The sequence below is a fragment of the Quercus robur genome, chromosome 6 (genome assembly GCF_932294415.1).
Source record: "Quercus robur chromosome 6, dhQueRobu3.1, whole genome shotgun sequence".
Classification (NCBI taxonomy): Eukaryota; Viridiplantae; Streptophyta; class Magnoliopsida; order Fagales; family Fagaceae; genus Quercus; species Quercus robur.
This window is the reverse complement of record NC_065539.1, coordinates 3,142,322-3,159,587: the sequence shown is the minus strand read 5'-3', so window position 1 is coordinate 3,159,587 and position 17,266 is coordinate 3,142,322. Positions and strand designations below refer to the sequence as shown.

General features: G+C 36.0%; 3 protein-coding genes across 7 annotated transcripts; all 3 read right to left on the bottom strand.

Moving 5' to 3' along the window:
• Positions 1 to 280: 280 nt before the first annotated feature.
• Positions 281 to 2,826, bottom strand: LOC126690614 (protein NEN4-like). The gene is made up of 5 exons (XM_050385848.1): positions 2,151 to 2,826; positions 1,730 to 1,776; positions 1,532 to 1,595; positions 967 to 1,179; positions 281 to 853 (listed from the first exon to the last, which is right to left on the bottom strand). The coding sequence occupies exons 1-5, from the start codon at positions 2,670 to 2,672 to the stop codon at positions 761 to 763; spliced, it is 939 nt and encodes a 312-aa protein (XP_050241805.1). The 5' UTR covers positions 2,673 to 2,826; the 3' UTR covers positions 281 to 760.
• Positions 2,827 to 3,583: 757 nt separating this feature from the next.
• LOC126690612 (bifunctional aspartate aminotransferase and glutamate/aspartate-prephenate aminotransferase-like) lies at positions 3,584 to 9,800 on the bottom strand. The gene is made up of 10 exons (XM_050385841.1): positions 9,625 to 9,800; positions 9,291 to 9,525; positions 9,114 to 9,207; positions 8,624 to 8,727; positions 6,896 to 7,144; positions 6,686 to 6,799; positions 6,398 to 6,481; positions 4,535 to 4,705; positions 4,293 to 4,406; positions 3,584 to 4,045 (listed from the first exon to the last, which is right to left on the bottom strand). The coding sequence occupies exons 1-10, from the start codon at positions 9,756 to 9,758 to the stop codon at positions 3,905 to 3,907; spliced, it is 1,440 nt and encodes a 479-aa protein (XP_050241798.1). The 5' UTR covers positions 9,759 to 9,800; the 3' UTR covers positions 3,584 to 3,904.
• Positions 9,763 to 15,407, bottom strand: LOC126690613 (uncharacterized). Of its 5 annotated transcripts, none has more exons than XM_050385842.1 (2): positions 14,244 to 15,407; positions 9,763 to 11,589 (listed from the first exon to the last, which is right to left on the bottom strand). In XM_050385842.1, the coding sequence occupies exon 1, from the start codon at positions 15,331 to 15,333 to the stop codon at positions 14,245 to 14,247; it is 1,089 nt and encodes a 362-aa protein (XP_050241799.1). In that variant the 5' UTR covers positions 15,334 to 15,407; the 3' UTR covers positions 9,763 to 11,589; position 14,244. The 5 variants fall into 5 exon arrangements, with proteins under 5 accessions (XP_050241799.1, XP_050241801.1, XP_050241804.1 ...); XM_050385844.1 differs by lacking the exon at positions 9,763 to 11,589 and adding an exon at positions 11,825 to 12,513; XM_050385847.1 differs by lacking the exon at positions 9,763 to 11,589 and adding an exon at positions 12,860 to 12,877.
• Positions 15,408 to 17,266: the final 1,859 nt, after the last annotated feature.

Sequence of the window (17,266 nt, the reverse complement as noted above, 5' to 3'; positions counted from 1 at the left end):
CTTAAACAATTTGGTGTTCTTGTGGATAATTAATTTTCTATGATTAGGATTGATTTTATGTTTATCCATGCATGCTTATAATAGTAGTTGGCTAACCATTGGACTTAAATTTCATAATTAGCATAAATTTGACATTAGCCGTAAAATATGGGGTCTAAATGTCTCGAGTGTGTAACTCTTAAAGTAAAATGAAAAGAATCCAATTCAGTGTAAATTGTATGTTTTGTTATGCTTCCACCGTAAAAGGTATTGGGAAAATAATATCAATTGGATCAAGAAATGAGTTAAATTGGTAAAAAAAAATATTATTTTGGATTAAGGTCTAATTACAATGAATAGGTAGTAACATATATACAATGAATTTCAAATGATTAAAAAAAATACATATATACAAGTGGCTTCCAGATAAGAGCTGCCTTAAAAAAAAATAAAAGAATGAACTAATTAATCAATTAATTTGAGTATAAACAAATTGATTGGTGTTCTTGTAGTGCATCTTTTTGATGATTTCAGCGTAGAGTGCATCTTTTTGATGATTTCAGCGTCCTCACATGTGCATTCCAACAGGGACGAGCTCTCTCTAATGTACTTCGTCATCTTCTATTGCATGAAACTTGTAGAGTCTCCATTTCAATTGAAAGAATGAACACCATTGAGCATGAGCTAGCTTTTTCCTCCACCATTGGAAGTTACGTGAACTCCGTTGTTTCAAATAAGAAACAAAGTCGGATAGACATGCATGCCTTGATCATCATCTGGTTCAACGTAGCAACGTGTGAGAATGCTTGAGTAGGCTATTAAGAGGTTGTTTTCCTTGAGCTTTACACAATAGATTACGTACACTCTCTGTCACCTGGTTTTCAAATATTGTGACATTCATTTTTGTCATTGTGAGTAACTCATTTTATATATATGATTAACCATGCATGCATACACAATATAACAAGAGAAAAGTGTAGTTCAAACCTTTCCCAAACTTCCCCTTGTGTTGGGAACTGTTCTCTGATACCCAATAGAAGTAATTGGGGGAGATTTTCTCTGATATGCAATAGAAGTAATTGGGGGAGATTTCCGGCTAGCTTCTTCTTTGCTTGGAAATTTTCCATTTGTTCTACTTCTTGTCATAATTGTGGGAGAGCCTTGCCACTTTGCATTCGATAAGTTTGGGAGACTTGATTCCTAATACCATAACACCTCAAACTATCAAATTTTTAAGTTTTAACCACAAAATAATGTTGTATAAATATGATCATTAATGTGGTACAATTACTATAAATTTCATTATTCCTACGACTAATAACTAACTCATTAATGTATTAACTTATATATAAACACAAAATAGAAAAGTAATTCAAAAATCTTATTTATTATGTTGTATATGTGATATCAATCACAATTATTAACAAGTCAATTTGTAAGCATTTAATGGTAAAATTAATAACAACTTCAATATATTTATATGTGATCTTGGTGTATATTGTTGCATGAATTGAAAGATTTTGAGAGACCAGTTTGGAAATCTAGTGCATACCAAGAATAGCACTGTTGCACAATGCTTGAGGACCTCCAAGTTCATTCGAACATCATCAAGGCTCCTGTTTAACATAGTTAATATTAAAACCATTATTATGAGTTCATTTAAATCAAGGACTAAGCATTATTCCTATCAAGGAAAAAAATGGACTCTGCATTATTTTAAGTATACAAACAAGACAAATTATTTTCATACCTGTGCTTTTGCTGCCCAAGCCCAAAGTATGTAGCTAACGATGCCATCTAACAAAAAGAGATGAGTGATCAAGATTGTTCTGATTGTATTCGAAATTACAGGAACAATAAGTATTAAAAACCCCCATGCAATCTAGATTCAATAAAGAAAGCACATAGTTGCATAAAGACCTAAGAACACCATTAATTTTACATTATATAGTTGCATTAAATTCATTAAAAGCCCCAAAAACCTGTTGCAAGGCCTTATCTACTTCAATCATTATCTCATACTTAAATATATGCATCTTCCCTCTCACAGCGTGTGGATATGAGAGATACATACTATGAGAGAGAAGATGTGTTAGATATATACCTTATCAATGTACAGTCATATGCTATATTCGTACATACTTCATCAAAAAAATATGCTATGTACATACCTTCATATTGCCTGCTCTTCTGCCAAACTTTTCAGTTAAGACCCCTAAAGAATCAATCATTCCAACAGGTTCTGGTGCAGGCCTACCAATCTCAGCAAAGGCCTCTTTAATACGAATGCAATCGAATCTTTGAATGTTGTGGCCTGCCCACACCCTACCATTCAAAATGGTGAATATCTTGTCAGCAACTTGTTCAAAGCTTGGTGCATTTGCAACAGCTGCCCTTGTTATCCCATCACATCGACTTGGCTTCAATGAGGCCACAGACAAATCTTTGGGCCTTATCAGCGTGCTATAGCTCTCTAGTTCAATAAGTTTCTGGGGACAAACCACAATTGCACCAAACTCCAATATCCAGAAACGTTGCCCAGCTCTATTGGGCACATTTGTTTCCAAGTCAAAGAACACAATCTCTGCCATGCCTTCTTTCCCAGAATTATGAGCCTCCATTTCAAAGTCTCTTATTGGTAATACCTGTCTCTTCCGTTTCAGGCTTTTGTGCAGGTTCAATGACATTACCATGATGTCTTAAATGGATGAAGTAAGAAGAAGAAAAGAGAAAAGTGCAGGTATAAGAAGAGAATTCTTGCTGAGATTGATTTTCTTGTAGTTCAAGTCAAATGTAAGTTTTAGCTTTGGATGAAGGTGTCCTTAGCTTCTTGAGGATGTTATATTTAATTGTATTCCAGGTATATAGGAATACTGTTATAAAGAACACGGACTACCTTTCCTCGTTCTCTTGCTCTTCTATTGCTTTTGAGTTTGAACTTTGAAAGAAGATACTCTTGGACGAAACCTTTGGGAAAAGTTCATCTTTCTAAATCCATTAAGTTATTAATGAAGATGTTGTGACAGTTTAAGCAAAGTCTTCTATAGGCAAGAATATTCCCTACCATCTTAACCTGAATATGTTTACCACCAAAAGAAGGCACAGCCAAGGAATATTTGGGATTACTACCACGGAACTGTAAAACATATTTTCCCCACGTAATTTCTGATCCTAGTAACATATATAACTTTTTACACAAGCAAGTGATAGTATCGTAAATAATCAAAACCATGGGCTTTTTTTCTTGCAGTGACGTGAATGTTTTTGTCACAATCAGACCGAAAGAAATTGTCAACACGTAAGTGTTTTATCTTCTAATAAATTCTGCATATTGGCTATCGTTTAAACAAAGATTTAATCTAATCATAATCCTAAACAAAAGTGAAATCCTTGATAGATAGCAACAGTTTATACAACAAACTTGAATAGACAGTCGAACCCAATAATCCTTCATGGAAAAGACAGCTACACTTGAAACGTGTCCAGCTTTACCCAGTTTGAAAGTTTAGTTTGTTGGTTTTAGCATTAAAAAAATAAATGTTGTATATGCTATAACCCGACATTACAGGTGTTGGCTTTCTCTTAGTCATTACGGAAGTAAACGAAACAAGAAAACGCCAATTGCCAACGATGGCATGGCAGTGTCACACACAACCTGAATTTTATTCAATTACTTTTCAATTACATCATTATAAACATTTTTGATACATCACTGAAAACGTCATACAAAGCCAATGTCCAAGTTTATCCACTTTTGCACTTTTACCATCAAATACAAACTCCAGCTGGAGCCAAAAAAAAAAAAAAAAAAAAGGCAATTGAATCAAGATGACCGACGTGTCATCCTTTTTCCCCAAACTAATTATTGCAATAAACATTTTGGAAGCTAAGAAAGGAACAACTAGTAGTAGAGTAATTATCTACATCAAACAGGGACGGCCCGCCTCAGAGGGAGAAGTGCTTTCTTAATTCTCTCTACGGCTGCCTTAATGGTTGTGAGGGATGCTGCATAAGAAATACGGATGCAGCTGTCATCCCCGAATGCATCTCCTGGGACTAGTGCAACCTGTCAGTAAGAGTCATTAACCAATTAGGAAGAATGAACTGCTCCACATACTTTTCGATCCCCATAGACTTCAGATAGAGTGAAAATGTAGTTTCATACCAAATTGGCATTAATGAAATCAGCCAGAGATTTTTTATTTATTGGCATGACAAAATCATCCATCCCTTCTCAATTACTTCTAAGAGAGGCACTAAAATTAAATTTTTGAGAAAAGAAAATTTCTAAAATGGCATTCAATTAAGCATACCTGACCCTCGTCCAGCAAATATCGGCAGAGGGACTCTGAATTATCAATTTTACCAAATCCTTCAGCCTCAGTTCCATAGTAAGAGCTGAAATCAATGAAGAGATAGAAAGCTCCCTACAAGTGAAAAATGTGATAATCAGATGGGGAAAAAAGAGCATTCAAAAAGGGGCAAGACCGATTATCTGACAGAAAAGTGCATTAGTTGTCCAAAAAGACGACCAATTGATAATCAAAGTTTGTACCTTGGGTTCTGATATCTTGACACCTTCCAATTCTCCAAAGCTTTTAACCAAGAAATCCCGACGCTCCCTGAATGCTTTTACCATAATAGAAACAGCTTCCCCACCAGCATAACCCAGTCCTAGTGCGGCAACTCCTGCTTTCTGTGATACACTACTAGCTCCTGAAGTGAACTGAAAGAAAGGAAACTAGACTCAGAGCTGGAGCTTAAAATTTATTTTACAAGAAACACAGATTGAAATTCCCAACCAAGGGAAAGGGCATGTTGAAATGTTGAATTACCTAACAGATCAAATCCAGTTATTTTTCCTATTTGCTTTTGAAATTTTCATAAAAATTAACCAACTAATTAACAATCATTATTTGAACTATATGAAGTTGGCAACCCTGGTCCCTCATTTCTGCTTGCATCTTTTTAGCAGTTTCAAATCCAACTAAATACCTCTTAAGAGTATCTTTTCTTCTTTTGAACAAGTTTATATGATCTTCCTATACGTTCCTCATTCTGTTACACGGTTCTTGTAATGTGTTTCTCCCCAGCACAGGCATATCAGATTATACCCCTCCAAAATTACTTCCAATTCAGCCTTGGCATTCAAATTGTAAGCATAGCATTCTCAAATTTACCCCACTTGCAGTGGCATATGGGAAAAAAAGAGGAGAGATAGGTTATATGTTGGAATATTCACATGTGAGTAGTGTGGTTGGTTAAGTAGTGAAATCCCACATTGAATTATGATGAGAAGAATGAGTGATTAATATAACATAATTTTTTTTTGATGAATGTTAATATAACATAATTGAGCTCATACCCATTGGGCTTAGGCCTCTTGGGTTAATTGTGTCTTTATATGTTATATTAACTACTCAAGGAGTCTTCCCAAGGTGTTTAGTCTCCTCACAAGTGGTATCAAAGCCAATGGTTCAAGGGCAAGTGTTCGTTAGTGGATTCCACCAAGTAAAATGAGGAAGATTCCCATGTTCTCTCTCAACATTATATTTAACAACTCTGGGTCAAAGATATCATCAGATTTTTAAATGCTAGAAGTAACTTCAATTTACATTCATAATACAAATTTTGAGGTCCTTGTCACTTCTCTTATAAATGCCACATTACAAGCTCCTCTCGAAATTTGTTGTATTTAAATACTAAAATATATCTGCATTTAAGACAACTACAATTTATCACACTGCATGCCAAATTAATCAGGAAATATTTTTAAGAATTTTATATCTAACACTTGTTAGCACATTTTCAACCTCCTACCCAGCATTGGGATGCTTATATTGCCAGAAAATCTTCACAATTCCTAACTTAAAATCCCGTCAATATTACACATCCACAAGTAATGGACTGGCAACAGACTTTGAATTAACAAACTAGAGTAGACTCAAATCAGATCTCTTTCAATAATTTACCTGTTCATATCATGAAACTAGTCACAAAAACTATGATGTGACATACATTGAAAGTGTTTTTCTGGCCAGCATGAGATCAATAAGACTGCACCAAGCAGTCCTTAATAATCTACAGTAACTGTTAAAAATATTGCCATAATTTATGATAGTAACATTGATCAAACTATCAACATAATCCAACTAGTCAACATGAGAACATTGGGATCCTATCTGACCTAGAATATTCAGTGGAAAGTTAAGAGACATCGGTAGAGAACGGGATAAAAGAATTTCTGAAAGTCCAAATTCAGGTATAGAATCAAAACATTTCTCATATCTTGTTGCCACAATCACTACAAGTAAAGTGATTTGTCTAAAGTAATTCATTAGGAGGAAGTAGAATAGAGATCAAAAGAATGCATCATACATAGAGCTTCAGTAGGCAGATACATAATATTAAAAAATACCTGACTCTGGATCTTTCCACATGCCGACACAAAGTGTTTTGGACCAGCAAGATAACCAAGTCTCCAACCAGTCATCGCAAAGGTCTATACAGTCCCACAAGCTAAAAGTTAATTCTCAGAGTGAGGCCTATTACTTTATGTATATAGATAATGATCTGGCTAGCCCTTTAATATGAAGTTTTAAAAACTTACAAATATGGAGGAACTATTTGATAGAAGAGAAAGAATACATGAAATATGAAATTAATGAGCAGAGATCAGTATAAAAATTCAGTGGTATTGACTTGCCTTCGAAAATCCATTGACTGTCAAAGTCCTCTCCCACATGCCTGGCAAAGAAGCAAAGCTCGTATGAGTTGCTGGAGCATAAATTATGTGTTCATAAATTTCATCAGACAGCACCTGAACAGAGAAAGCAACAGAAAATTAAAGATTGACATATTAGCAATACTGAACATATTCACGTGCAGGTCATTAGGTTCAGGTCAAGTATTGTACCAGAAGCCGGGGATGCTTTGCTACGATTTGAGCAATCTCTTCCAGCAATCTCTTGGGGTAAACAGATCCTGTTGGGTTGGATGGAGAACAAAGAATAAGCAGTCTTGACTTTTCTGTGAGTTTGGATTCAAGGGCCTTTGGATCCAAAAGAAAATTTTCAGAGATTTTTGTTGGAAGAATCACAGGTTTTGCATCAGCCATCCTTGCCATTTCTGGGTAACTTACATAAAATGGACCTGGAATTATAACCTGCCAAATTAATGCCATTTGGTAAATGCATACAATCTTCAGATGTAAAAGGTATTTACTGTTCCAATAATCACCAGCCCTTTACATTAGAACTGTGGATTTTCAACATGTATAGACACAAGAGAACTCCAACAACCACATAGCTTCCAAAGGATGTGGAAGAGGATAAAAAAACCAAGTAATCACCCACAGAAACTGTAACAAAAAACCCTAAACAGCTAGGCATGATGAAAAAAAGGACATTGTTCAGCAACCAATCCATGAAATATGTTACAGAACAGCCTAAACAAGCTATTTCCTACTTTAAAATATTTAACATAGCATACATGAGGATAGAGATATGTTCATTTAAGAGAATTAAGAATTTGATAGATCTACAATACAAGAGAAACATGGTCCTTTTTTTTTTTCTTTTTCATTTTCTAGCTACAATTCCAATAAATTTCTTAGCTTTTGATATGCTTGGTGAAACTAGATCGTCATCTTCTAAACTCAAATTTTTTAGTCATTGTGTTCTTGCTCAGCAGTTACTCTTCTAACATTACTCTCCTCTCATTTAGCATTCCTTTTGCTTTTATTCCTTTTTCACTCCTCCTCTATGACCAACTCATTCCTTATACCTCCTCATCCTCATTGCAACTAACCAGTATCATTACCTTTATTGGCATAATCAGTATACCAACTTCACCTATACCTATGGCATTTTCCTTCAGAACAGATTCTTTATATGATCAATGGCCCTCCAAAGAGGTTTAGCTAAAACAGCAGTTCATCCTCACAAGATGACTGAAGCGTGAGGTTGTAGGTTCATAACCACCAAGTCCATTTTAAACTTATAAATGAAAAAAACCAATGACTCTCACCCCCCCCAACCCCTGTTTTTCCGCACATGCATAAGACCAAAATTTTGGTTCCCACAACAAAATACTTAAAATCTCTGGCAAAAAGCAGTCTAGTGAGTTCAGTTCATTATAAAGTAAAGGAAGTTCACTTACCCCTCATCCTTTCTTCTTCTTCTTTTTTTTGTTTTTAAATGAGAAAAAGGCCGAGCTGGAAGTTGAAATGGTTGCTTAGTAGAGGGAAAAGAATTTGCATTTATCATTTTTCTTTGATTAGATGAACATAGTGTATGCGTATCCATCAACTACAAAGGATGAAGTATCTTTTAAACTAGTAATTTGATCTAATTCAAGTATTAGCTAATAAGCTTTAGATATATTATGGCCCCAAAAGGCTCAAACTCATTGTAGACCCATCTACTTGAATAGCAAGCGAAACAATCATAATCCTACCTCTGGAACACACAATTCTACATACTAAACAATCATAATCCGCCCTCTATTCCTCTCTAAAGGCGAATATAACAAAGAACCTTCAATAGAATTATATTATATAGTAAAACCAATAACAATCAAAAACAGCTAAAAATATTTACACAAAACTAACAATGAAAAGCATAAAAAGTAAGTTAAGATCCACCTCATCTCCAGGCGAACAAACTGCCATGACGGCTTGCACGGTACTCTGCTTGGCTCCATTGCTAACCAAAATCTGATCAGGCGTGTATGAGATCCCATTTTCCTCTGCAAAAAACACAAAATTCAATTCAATTATTAAACCAACCAACCCTCACAATTAATTCACATGATCTCTGTTAGAAATATGTGGTTAAATAATTAAATTTACCATATCGCAACAGCTTAAACCTTTGAGAGGATCGGTAATTTTAACATGGTATCAAAGAAAGATGTCTTAAGTTCGACTCTACCTCTCATTTAAAGTCCCAGCTTTTGGGAGAATCGGTAATTTAGGACCCGTTTAGTAATGTTGTTCTAGTAAAGTATTGTGAAAATACGTGTTGTGTTTTTTAAATAACAAAAATTGTTGTTTAAATATCCCTACCAAACAGCCCCTTATCAATCTCCCTCACCTACGACAATACATAGAATACAAAATTAGTAACACTAACCCTTCAGCTTGTGACAAATGGCTTGCCGGATTTCTACAGTCCCGGCATTCGGTGTGTACCTTGTGTATCCTTCACGAATCGCATTCTTCCCGGCCTACACAACACTCATTCATATAATTCATGTATAAAATCCAAAATTAAAAAAGAATAATAATAATAATAATAATAAGAGTATACCTCAGCTATAGGAGCAGGAGTATCGAAATTAGGTTCACCAGCAGCTAAGCGAATAACGGGGACACCAGCTTGAACGAGAGCTGTGGCCTGGTCAGTTATGGCTATCGTTTTGGAAGGCTTAATGGAATTGACTTTTGGGCTTAGAGAGATATCTACTTCCGTTGCTTTTACTACCAACTTTGTTGTTGTTCTATGCGGTGGTTTTATTACTTGTCTTGTCGAGAATTTCAAAGACCTATTCAAAACGAAAAGGCAAAAAAGAAGAAGAAGATCAGAGAAGAAAGGAAAAATGAGTTGAATTTGGTTGAAAAAAAGTTAAGAAGTAATAACGTACTTGAGAGGAAATGATATGGATCTGAGACCGGAATCCGAACCCGGAGAATCGGATAATGCGAGAGATGGAGCTCTGAGGTTTAGACGAGCAGTAGTGGTGGATGAAGATGAACAAGTGTGGAGTGAATTAGCCATATGATTTGATTCAAAGTGCTGAACACCGAAAAGATACAAAAATATGTTGGCCTTTTTTTTTTTTTTTGAAAAGTAGAGGGAGTTTTTTTACTAGTGACTATATATAACGTTATAGGAGGTGGTTGGCGGGGTTGGTGAACTTGAAGGCTTTTTTCAAGGTGGAAGGTGGGCTTGGCAATGTCCATGCCACCGGTGTTAATAGAAGAATGGAGAATCGGACGGTAGTGAATGTTTTTTTTAATTTATATTTCATATATTTGTTTTAAAAATCGGGAACAAGTTGGACTTTGGTTTTACAAAGAGTGTCTGACTGTGACAAGGCAAGCACAGCGGACCTACTACTAGTACTCCTTGTTTGGTTTATTTGTTCTAAAAATATTTGTTTTGAGTCAGGTGAAAATGAAAGGAATGTCATGCGTATACCTAATTTAAGATGGTTGGTGACTTTTTTTATTATTTTTATTTGATTGTTAAGGAAAGGGGAATTCAACTGAAGTTGGTGACATTTTCCCTTCTTCTTCTTTTTTTTTTTTTTTTTAATTTGATAATTGGGAGAACAAAATTTTAATTCTTGATATTTCTGTTGGAAAATACATTGTTTTTTGCTAAAACGGTGTCATATTCAGTTTCTTCTGAGTTCTACTTCTGATATCCATTCAAGTTCGACGTCTCTCTTTTCTCATGCACTCATCCACTGAAATCAATACTGCTTTGAAGCTAACACTTACATAAAAATTTTTTTTTTTTTTTTGATATTTTTTAAGAATATTTTTTTTTTCTTTCTAAATTAAAAAGAAAAAAATGTGCATTTGATCTAAAAAAAAAAAAAAAAAAAAAATTTAAGGTGCATGAGGTTAGTTGGTGTGAGCTTAGCTCACAGTTGCTTATGTACCAATACGGTTACCAACCTTCTTGTTGCCATGAAAAAAAAAAAAAAAAACCTTGGCGGGGTAGTTGGACTTGTCCGTGGTCTCTGGGCTTAGGGCGTTCAAAGCGGGTGCTAAAGGGGTGGGTTTGAATCAATAAAATTGAGCCCATGTCCACATGGGTACTGTAAAATAATATAACCCATCATTTTAATCCCAAAATTGAGCCCTGGTCATCTGTGCTAGCCTGATAGACCTGGTTTACCAAGATGATACAAACAATTTTGTGAAGACATTATTTGTCATCAGCAGAGGGCAGTAACTTCTAGTTTAAGAGCTTGTGCAATTTGGTCAACTGGGCCACTGGGTTGCCTAGTGTTAGATATAGAAACCCAAAAAAATGAAATAGTATCTCATATGTTTGAGAGCTTGTGCAAATTTGTAATCCTTTCAGCATTTTCCTCATATGTTTTATCGAGTTTAGTTATTCATTTGTCTTGAGAAATCAAATAGTATCTCAACCCTCATATCATACGCAACTACTTTCTTGTATTTATTATACCAATCATTAAGCAAACATATTGAATTTAACTTTTAAAAAACTAACTAAAGCAAAATAGTATAACAGAAATGAATTCAACATAATGATGCAAAAAGATTAGGACGTTCATAGACTGATCCTAAACATCTATTCAAGTCCCATCACAACCAGTAGAGTCATTGGCAAAAGTTGCCTAAAGCATCTTGGCATCAGTAATGGATGCCAAATCAAAATAATAGGGATGCCGTATGAGTTTGAATCATTCTAAATGGAGGCTAACCTTGCATTCTGAATATTACAAGAACCATTCACATAAGCTTTATTATTATATATGAAATGTTAGTGATTCCACTCCATTTAAGAGCGTTAATAGATTGTGATGGGCCCATTTCCATCTCTCCTCTTCCTCCATGGGTCTTTTCCCCTGAAGATGGAGATGGGTTGGGATCATTCTCTAGTTTTTGTCTGTATATCTATCCTTATTCATAAAAAAAAATAATAAAATAAAATAAAATAGGTTGAGGTGTTTGTGCAGGACTGAAGAATACCTGAACACCTATAGACATGTCATGATTCATGAACATGATGCCCAGTTCTGACATTAAATTCTTTAATAATAGTAATATAATAATAAAAATAAAATAAAACAAGAGTCTATGTCACTGTGAGATATATGGCTTTTCATTGTTATTAACAGGTTCTTTATCAAAATGTTCCATCAAATTCATCACATGCAGCATCTTTCCTGGATCATATTGATCATGAAATATACGCAGAAAAATACAGATAGACACAAATTCTGACTTCTAACATGCAATTCTAATATAATATAATAACAATAATAATAATTAAAATCCTGGGTCATTGTTATGAAATTTGACACTTTGGCATGGCAACAGACCCACAGAAGCAGATGCCTAATGCAAAGCAAACAACCTTTCTAAAATTACAATAGATTCGACCTGTAAACATTGCTATGACAGATACATTAACTACATAACTGCAAGGTCACTGCCCTTGTTTACTAAAACATCTTGTCAACTGCATTTGATGCCAAATACAACAACAGAGAAAAATTGAAGATTTTTTCTTTGGATTTTCATTTTGGGAAAAGGCATCTAAAATACTATAGCCATTGCGAGTTACTTGGATATATCTCTCCCCCTACATATGTGAAAAAGAACCTAAACCTCATGCATCAGAAAACTTCATCCTTTGAGTTACCAAGCACTACAAAGTCACCTTAAAGGGTCTTTTCCTGATGCAAATAGGATAAATATATCCATTTAACATCAACACCCATGGTCATGACAAAATTATAGTCTGAAATGTATGTGACATCCAGTAACTGCAATAAGGGAGAAAACAAGGACTAAAATCATGTAATTCATAGAAAACATGCCCCAACCTAGCATGGTTTACACTAGTGCCCTAAAGCTAGCAGAGAGAGACATTCTGGCACAAATCAAGCTTTCACAAATATAAGGCAACAACCTTGTAGATTCTGCTAATTTTATCGTGGCTCATTCCCTCCCAAGGAAGCTAACCTTTCGAAAAATAATTAGTGTCAAAATCTGAGTTAAGCTGTAACAGGTGTGAAACAACAGGGAGAATAGCAAGTCCTCCACATACAGCATAATGTGATTTGGTGTGAATTCAGCAGCTGCGAACCATTTAGCCTCCTCACTCATAAAACTGGGAGTAGTAGCAGCCTATGCACATTAAAAGGACATTTGTTGCTCGCATGACTGCTTAATCTCTCACACACGTCGACTTACGATTGGGTAGAATCATTAGTGGAGTTTGTAAGTGGAATTAAAATCCATTTTCACTGTGCAACGGTCATCTAAATTAGTTTTAGTTATTTTTAGGTAATTTATTAGTTTCAAGTCCCCTGTTTTGGTATATTCTATATCCTTACTTCAATACTTACATATTCACCATCCACTAACTACACTTGCATACAGCATGACGTGATTTGGTGTGAATTCAGCAGCTGGGAATCATTTAGCATCCTCGCTCATAAAGCTGGGAGCCATAGCAGCCTAAGTACATTAAAAGGTCACGCGCTTGCGTGACTGCTTAATCTCTCACACACGTCGACTTACGATAGGGTAGAATCATTAGTGGAGTTAGTAAGTGTAATTAAAAATCTGTAATCACTACAGTTTCAGCCATCTAAGTTAGTTTTAGGCAGTTTTATTAGTTTCAAGTCCCCAGTTTTGGTATATCCTAATATCCTTACTTCAAGACTTGCATATCCACCATTCACTATCTACACTAATAATCTACGACAAACAAACTGTTGTACACATTGCAGCCAAGCCTGTGTTTCATGAGTGCACGAAACATATAGAAACTGACATTGACAGTCACCTTGATCGTGATAAGATACAAGGAGTGATTCAAACTTTGCATGTTTCAATTACCCACCAAGTAACCGATGTGCTAACCAAGGCCTTCCAAATTTCTAAGAATCTTATCAGCAAGATGGGGTTACAGAATTTGAACCTCCCATCTTGAGGGTGCTAAAATCCCAGTTAAACCATAACACCAACAGGTCGTATAGCAAGCCCTGAGTCCTCTACATACGGCATGTTGTGATTTGATATACATGCAGTAGCTGCAACTCCTTTAGCATCCTCATTCATAAAAATTCGCACTCGTCAACTTATGATAGGGTAGAATCATTACTGGAGTTAGTTAGTGTAATTGAAAATCTGTAATCACTACAGCAACAGCCATCTAAGTTAGTTTTACTTTTAGCTAGTTTTACTAGTTTCAGGTCTCCTGTTTTCGTATATAAGCAGCAGAGCTTCCATTTCTATTTCCCAAGACACAACTTCCAAGTTTTTGGCCAAAATAGTACTCACAAGAATAAATTTTACAATCCATAACTAGCAAATTGCAATAAATTCATTACTCTTAATGCTAAATTGTGATACGACAAAACAACAACACAAAGTAAAAGATACAATGTACCATATGAAAATCGAAATCACATTAACAATAATTCTACTCCTACAATTCCACATGTATATTTAAATAAAATGAATAACAACAATGCTTATAAACTACCTCAAATCCGAGTACACGAAGAATCGAAGTCATCAGGAGCAACACGAGCAATCCAATTACTGAGCGTGCGCTTGATATCGGAGTGATTCACATAAGCCAATTCATACATGCTACACAGATTCACCACAAGCGTTTCGTTGAGCGCCACAGTGGGAACTCTCTCGAGCGCACTCTCCAAAACCTTGATCGAATCCGGCAAGTCCCGCAAGTACATCAAGCAAATGGCTTTGTTGTTGATCGCCACCACGTCCATAGGGTCCCTCTCGATGCACTCTTCGTATTCCCTCACCGCCGACACGTAGTCCTTTCCGACCATATACACCATCGCCTTGTTCCTATTCACAAGGTTCTTCAACTCCACCGCGCTCTCCGTCTCCACCATCGACTCCACGCGATTGAACGAGCTCTTCGCGCTTTCCAAATCGCCGATTTGCATTTGGATGTAACCGAGCTTCGAGATCAAGACAGGGTTCGAAGGATCGGAGCTGAGCAAAAAGTGAATCAAATTCAAACACACTGAGAATTCCTTGTTCGTCAAGTGGTGGCCGATGATGGAGTTGATTACAAAACCCTCCCGCTTTTTCCAGATATTTCCGGAAATGCCATCCTTGAGTTCGAGTTTCGAGCGAACGAAATCGAGGAGGGCGTAGAATCGGTCGAGGCCGAGTTGGCGCTTGCCGAGCTTGATAGGGAGGAGAGCGTGGAGCCACCGGAGCGAGAAGGGGACCATGGATCCGGATCGGGTCGGGTAGATATTCGGGTAGGTTTGGTAGAGGTAGTGAGCGGCGTCGAGGTCGTCGAGGGTGTCGAGCTCGGCGGAGGCGTCGGCGAAACGGCGTAGTTTGGAGAGGGCGATGACGTGGAAGGCGAGGTACGTGAGGTGCTCGTGCGGCTTGCGGAGGAAAGAGAGGGCTCGCGCATGTGCGACCTTGTCGAGGATCGTGCGCCACGAGCCGCGGGAAGCGAGCTCGTTGAGAGAGTCGAGGTCGTGGGTCAGGTCGTTGAGGGTGGCGAACTCGTTGGTTAGTGGATCGGTTATCGTCGGGGTTTGGGGATCCGATTGGGGCTCCGGGTCAGGGTCCGAAGCCATGGTTTTTGATATTTGCTTTTGGTGGAGACTTTTGAGACTGTAACGACGGGGAAGACTGAGAAGAGAGTGGAGAAAGATGTGTAACCGTGTAAGAGTTATGGGCCAAGCGGGTAGCCCAGCTGAGGAGTTTGAAAGAAAGCCCAAATATATTTGTTTGGGCCAGGCTTCTGAAATTGGAATTTACTGATTCAAAGTTTTTTTTTTTTTTTTTTTTTAATCAATTTAATGGCTCATAATTTCATAGTTGATGATAGGAAAAACTTGTAAGTAATTAAGGCAAGTGGAATCCACAACTAAAGTTTATTTTTCAAATTTCTTAAATTTTGGGCATGAAAGTTGAAACCGTTTTGTTAAGTATAATTTGTTTGGATAGATGATGTTTTAGGAAAAATAACTTGTTTTTTGATAATTATATTGTAAGAGAACAAAACTCATTTTTTTATGTTTGTTTGTGATCATGAAAAAATGGGGTAGAATTCGTTTTCTAGTGTTTGCTGCACACATTATCAAAAGTCCTTGTGTACAAATGATATCTCATTTGAAAAAAATCAAAACAACAAAGCAACAAAGTTTTTTTTTGGGTACAATAAAAATTTGAGAAAATTATATAACACCAACTGTTTTGATTTGGGTAATTGGGGAAAATATTGAGTATTTTTTAGATTTTTGAATTAGCAAAACAGTGTACACTAACATCAACAGAAACAAAGAAATATTTTAAAAAATTACCAAAAACGTCAATATATTTGTCTTTAGGGCAATCTAATGTGGGGGCAAGGCAGGGCGAGAATGGGGGAAAGTAGTTTGTCCCAACATGCAAGGCAGAGACAGGGTAGGACAACAACAATGTGGGGTAAAGGTGAAGCACCTATGATCTAACCCCCACCCCATTACCATCTCTAAATGAGAGAGAGTGAAAGTGGAGAAAGAGATAAGGGGCAATGAGAGAGAGAGGATACCTAAGCCTCGTGACAACTAGAGAGATAGCTTACCAAGGCATGGAGTTGTAATAGAAAGGACAACTTATTTTCCAAGGAGGAGGAAAAAAAGGTTAATCTTTCTATTAACCAAAGTTGAGGTTTCTCTTCATTTGCATTTTTCAATACTACCAAACTCAGAAAATGCCCAAACAAATGTAGCATTAAAGCAAATGTAATGAAAATACCTTTCTATTAAAAGGTTTACTTAAGTATTTGGGGGAAAAATAAAAAGAACTTTTTAATGGGAAAGTTTTGTGATCCAAGCATACCAAATTGAAGTTTTTCATGCAACCTTTCCAACAAATCCTTATTTATGCCAATCTGTGGACACTTTTATTATTATTTATTATTATGATTCAATAGGGATTAAACTATACTCAAACTTTTGACACTTTTTTGTTTTTAAATTTGGCCTTTAGCATTTTTTTCATTGTTTTTGCGATATCTTACTCTTTGAGTCTGATTTGGGCCTATGAGTAGTCATTTTAAAGAGAAGTCAGTTATTATTGATATGAGCATAAACCCATCCCAATCAAACAGTCAGATTTTTTTATGTCAAATCAATGTAAAACCCAGGTTAAGCACAGTCAAATTTGGAGAAAGCTTTTGATCAACAAATGGCATTTGGAGCATTTTGATTATTGAACCACAAAATTGGTTAGTTTGACATCCAATCAAGACAAATTAGGTTAATATTGACATTCCTATTTTCTTAATGTAAAAAATATAATTTTTTGAATTTAAATTGGGATTTTTACTTGTGTATTTCAATTAGCTCAACTAATAAAGTCTCTGATAGTTAAATAAGAGATCTGGAGTTCAATCCCCGCTTACACTAAAAACCAATTGATGTCTTGGTCTAATGATAAAAGGCTATTATAAGAAGCGGATGTCATAGGTTGAAACTCTCTAAAAAAAAATTGGAATTATTACTTATAAAATGAAGGTAGACA

What these genes read in the sequence shown, in the direction of transcription:
- LOC126690613 (XM_050385842.1), bottom strand. Translation starts at nt 15,333, where the DNA reads ATGGCTTCGGACCCTGACCCGGAGCCCCAATCGGATCCCCAAACCCCG.
- LOC126690614 (XM_050385848.1), bottom strand. Translation starts at nt 2,672, where the DNA reads ATGGTAATGTCATTGAACCTGCACAAAAGCCTGAAACGGAAGAGACAG. An exon ending in GAAGAGCAGGCAATATGAAG is followed by an intron (nt 1,777 to 2,150) that starts GTATGTACATAG and finishes TCTTTTTGTTAG; the next exon opens with ATGGCATCGTTAGCTACATA. An exon ending in GTGCAACAGTGCTATTCTTG is followed by an intron (nt 1,180 to 1,531) that starts GTATGCACTAGA and finishes TTATGGTATTAG; the next exon opens with GAATCAAGTCTCCCAAACTT.
- LOC126690612 (XM_050385841.1), bottom strand. Translation starts at nt 9,758, where the DNA reads ATGGCTAATTCACTCCACACTTGTTCATCTTCATCCACCACTACTGCT. An exon ending in CATTTGTCACAAGCTGAAGG is followed by an intron (nt 8,728 to 9,113) that starts GTTAGTGTTACT and finishes TGTTTTTTGCAG; the next exon opens with AGGAAAATGGGATCTCATAC. An exon ending in CAAAGCATCCCCGGCTTCTG is followed by an intron (nt 6,800 to 6,895) that starts GTACAATACTTG and finishes TTCTCTGTTCAG; the next exon opens with GTGCTGTCTGATGAAATTTA.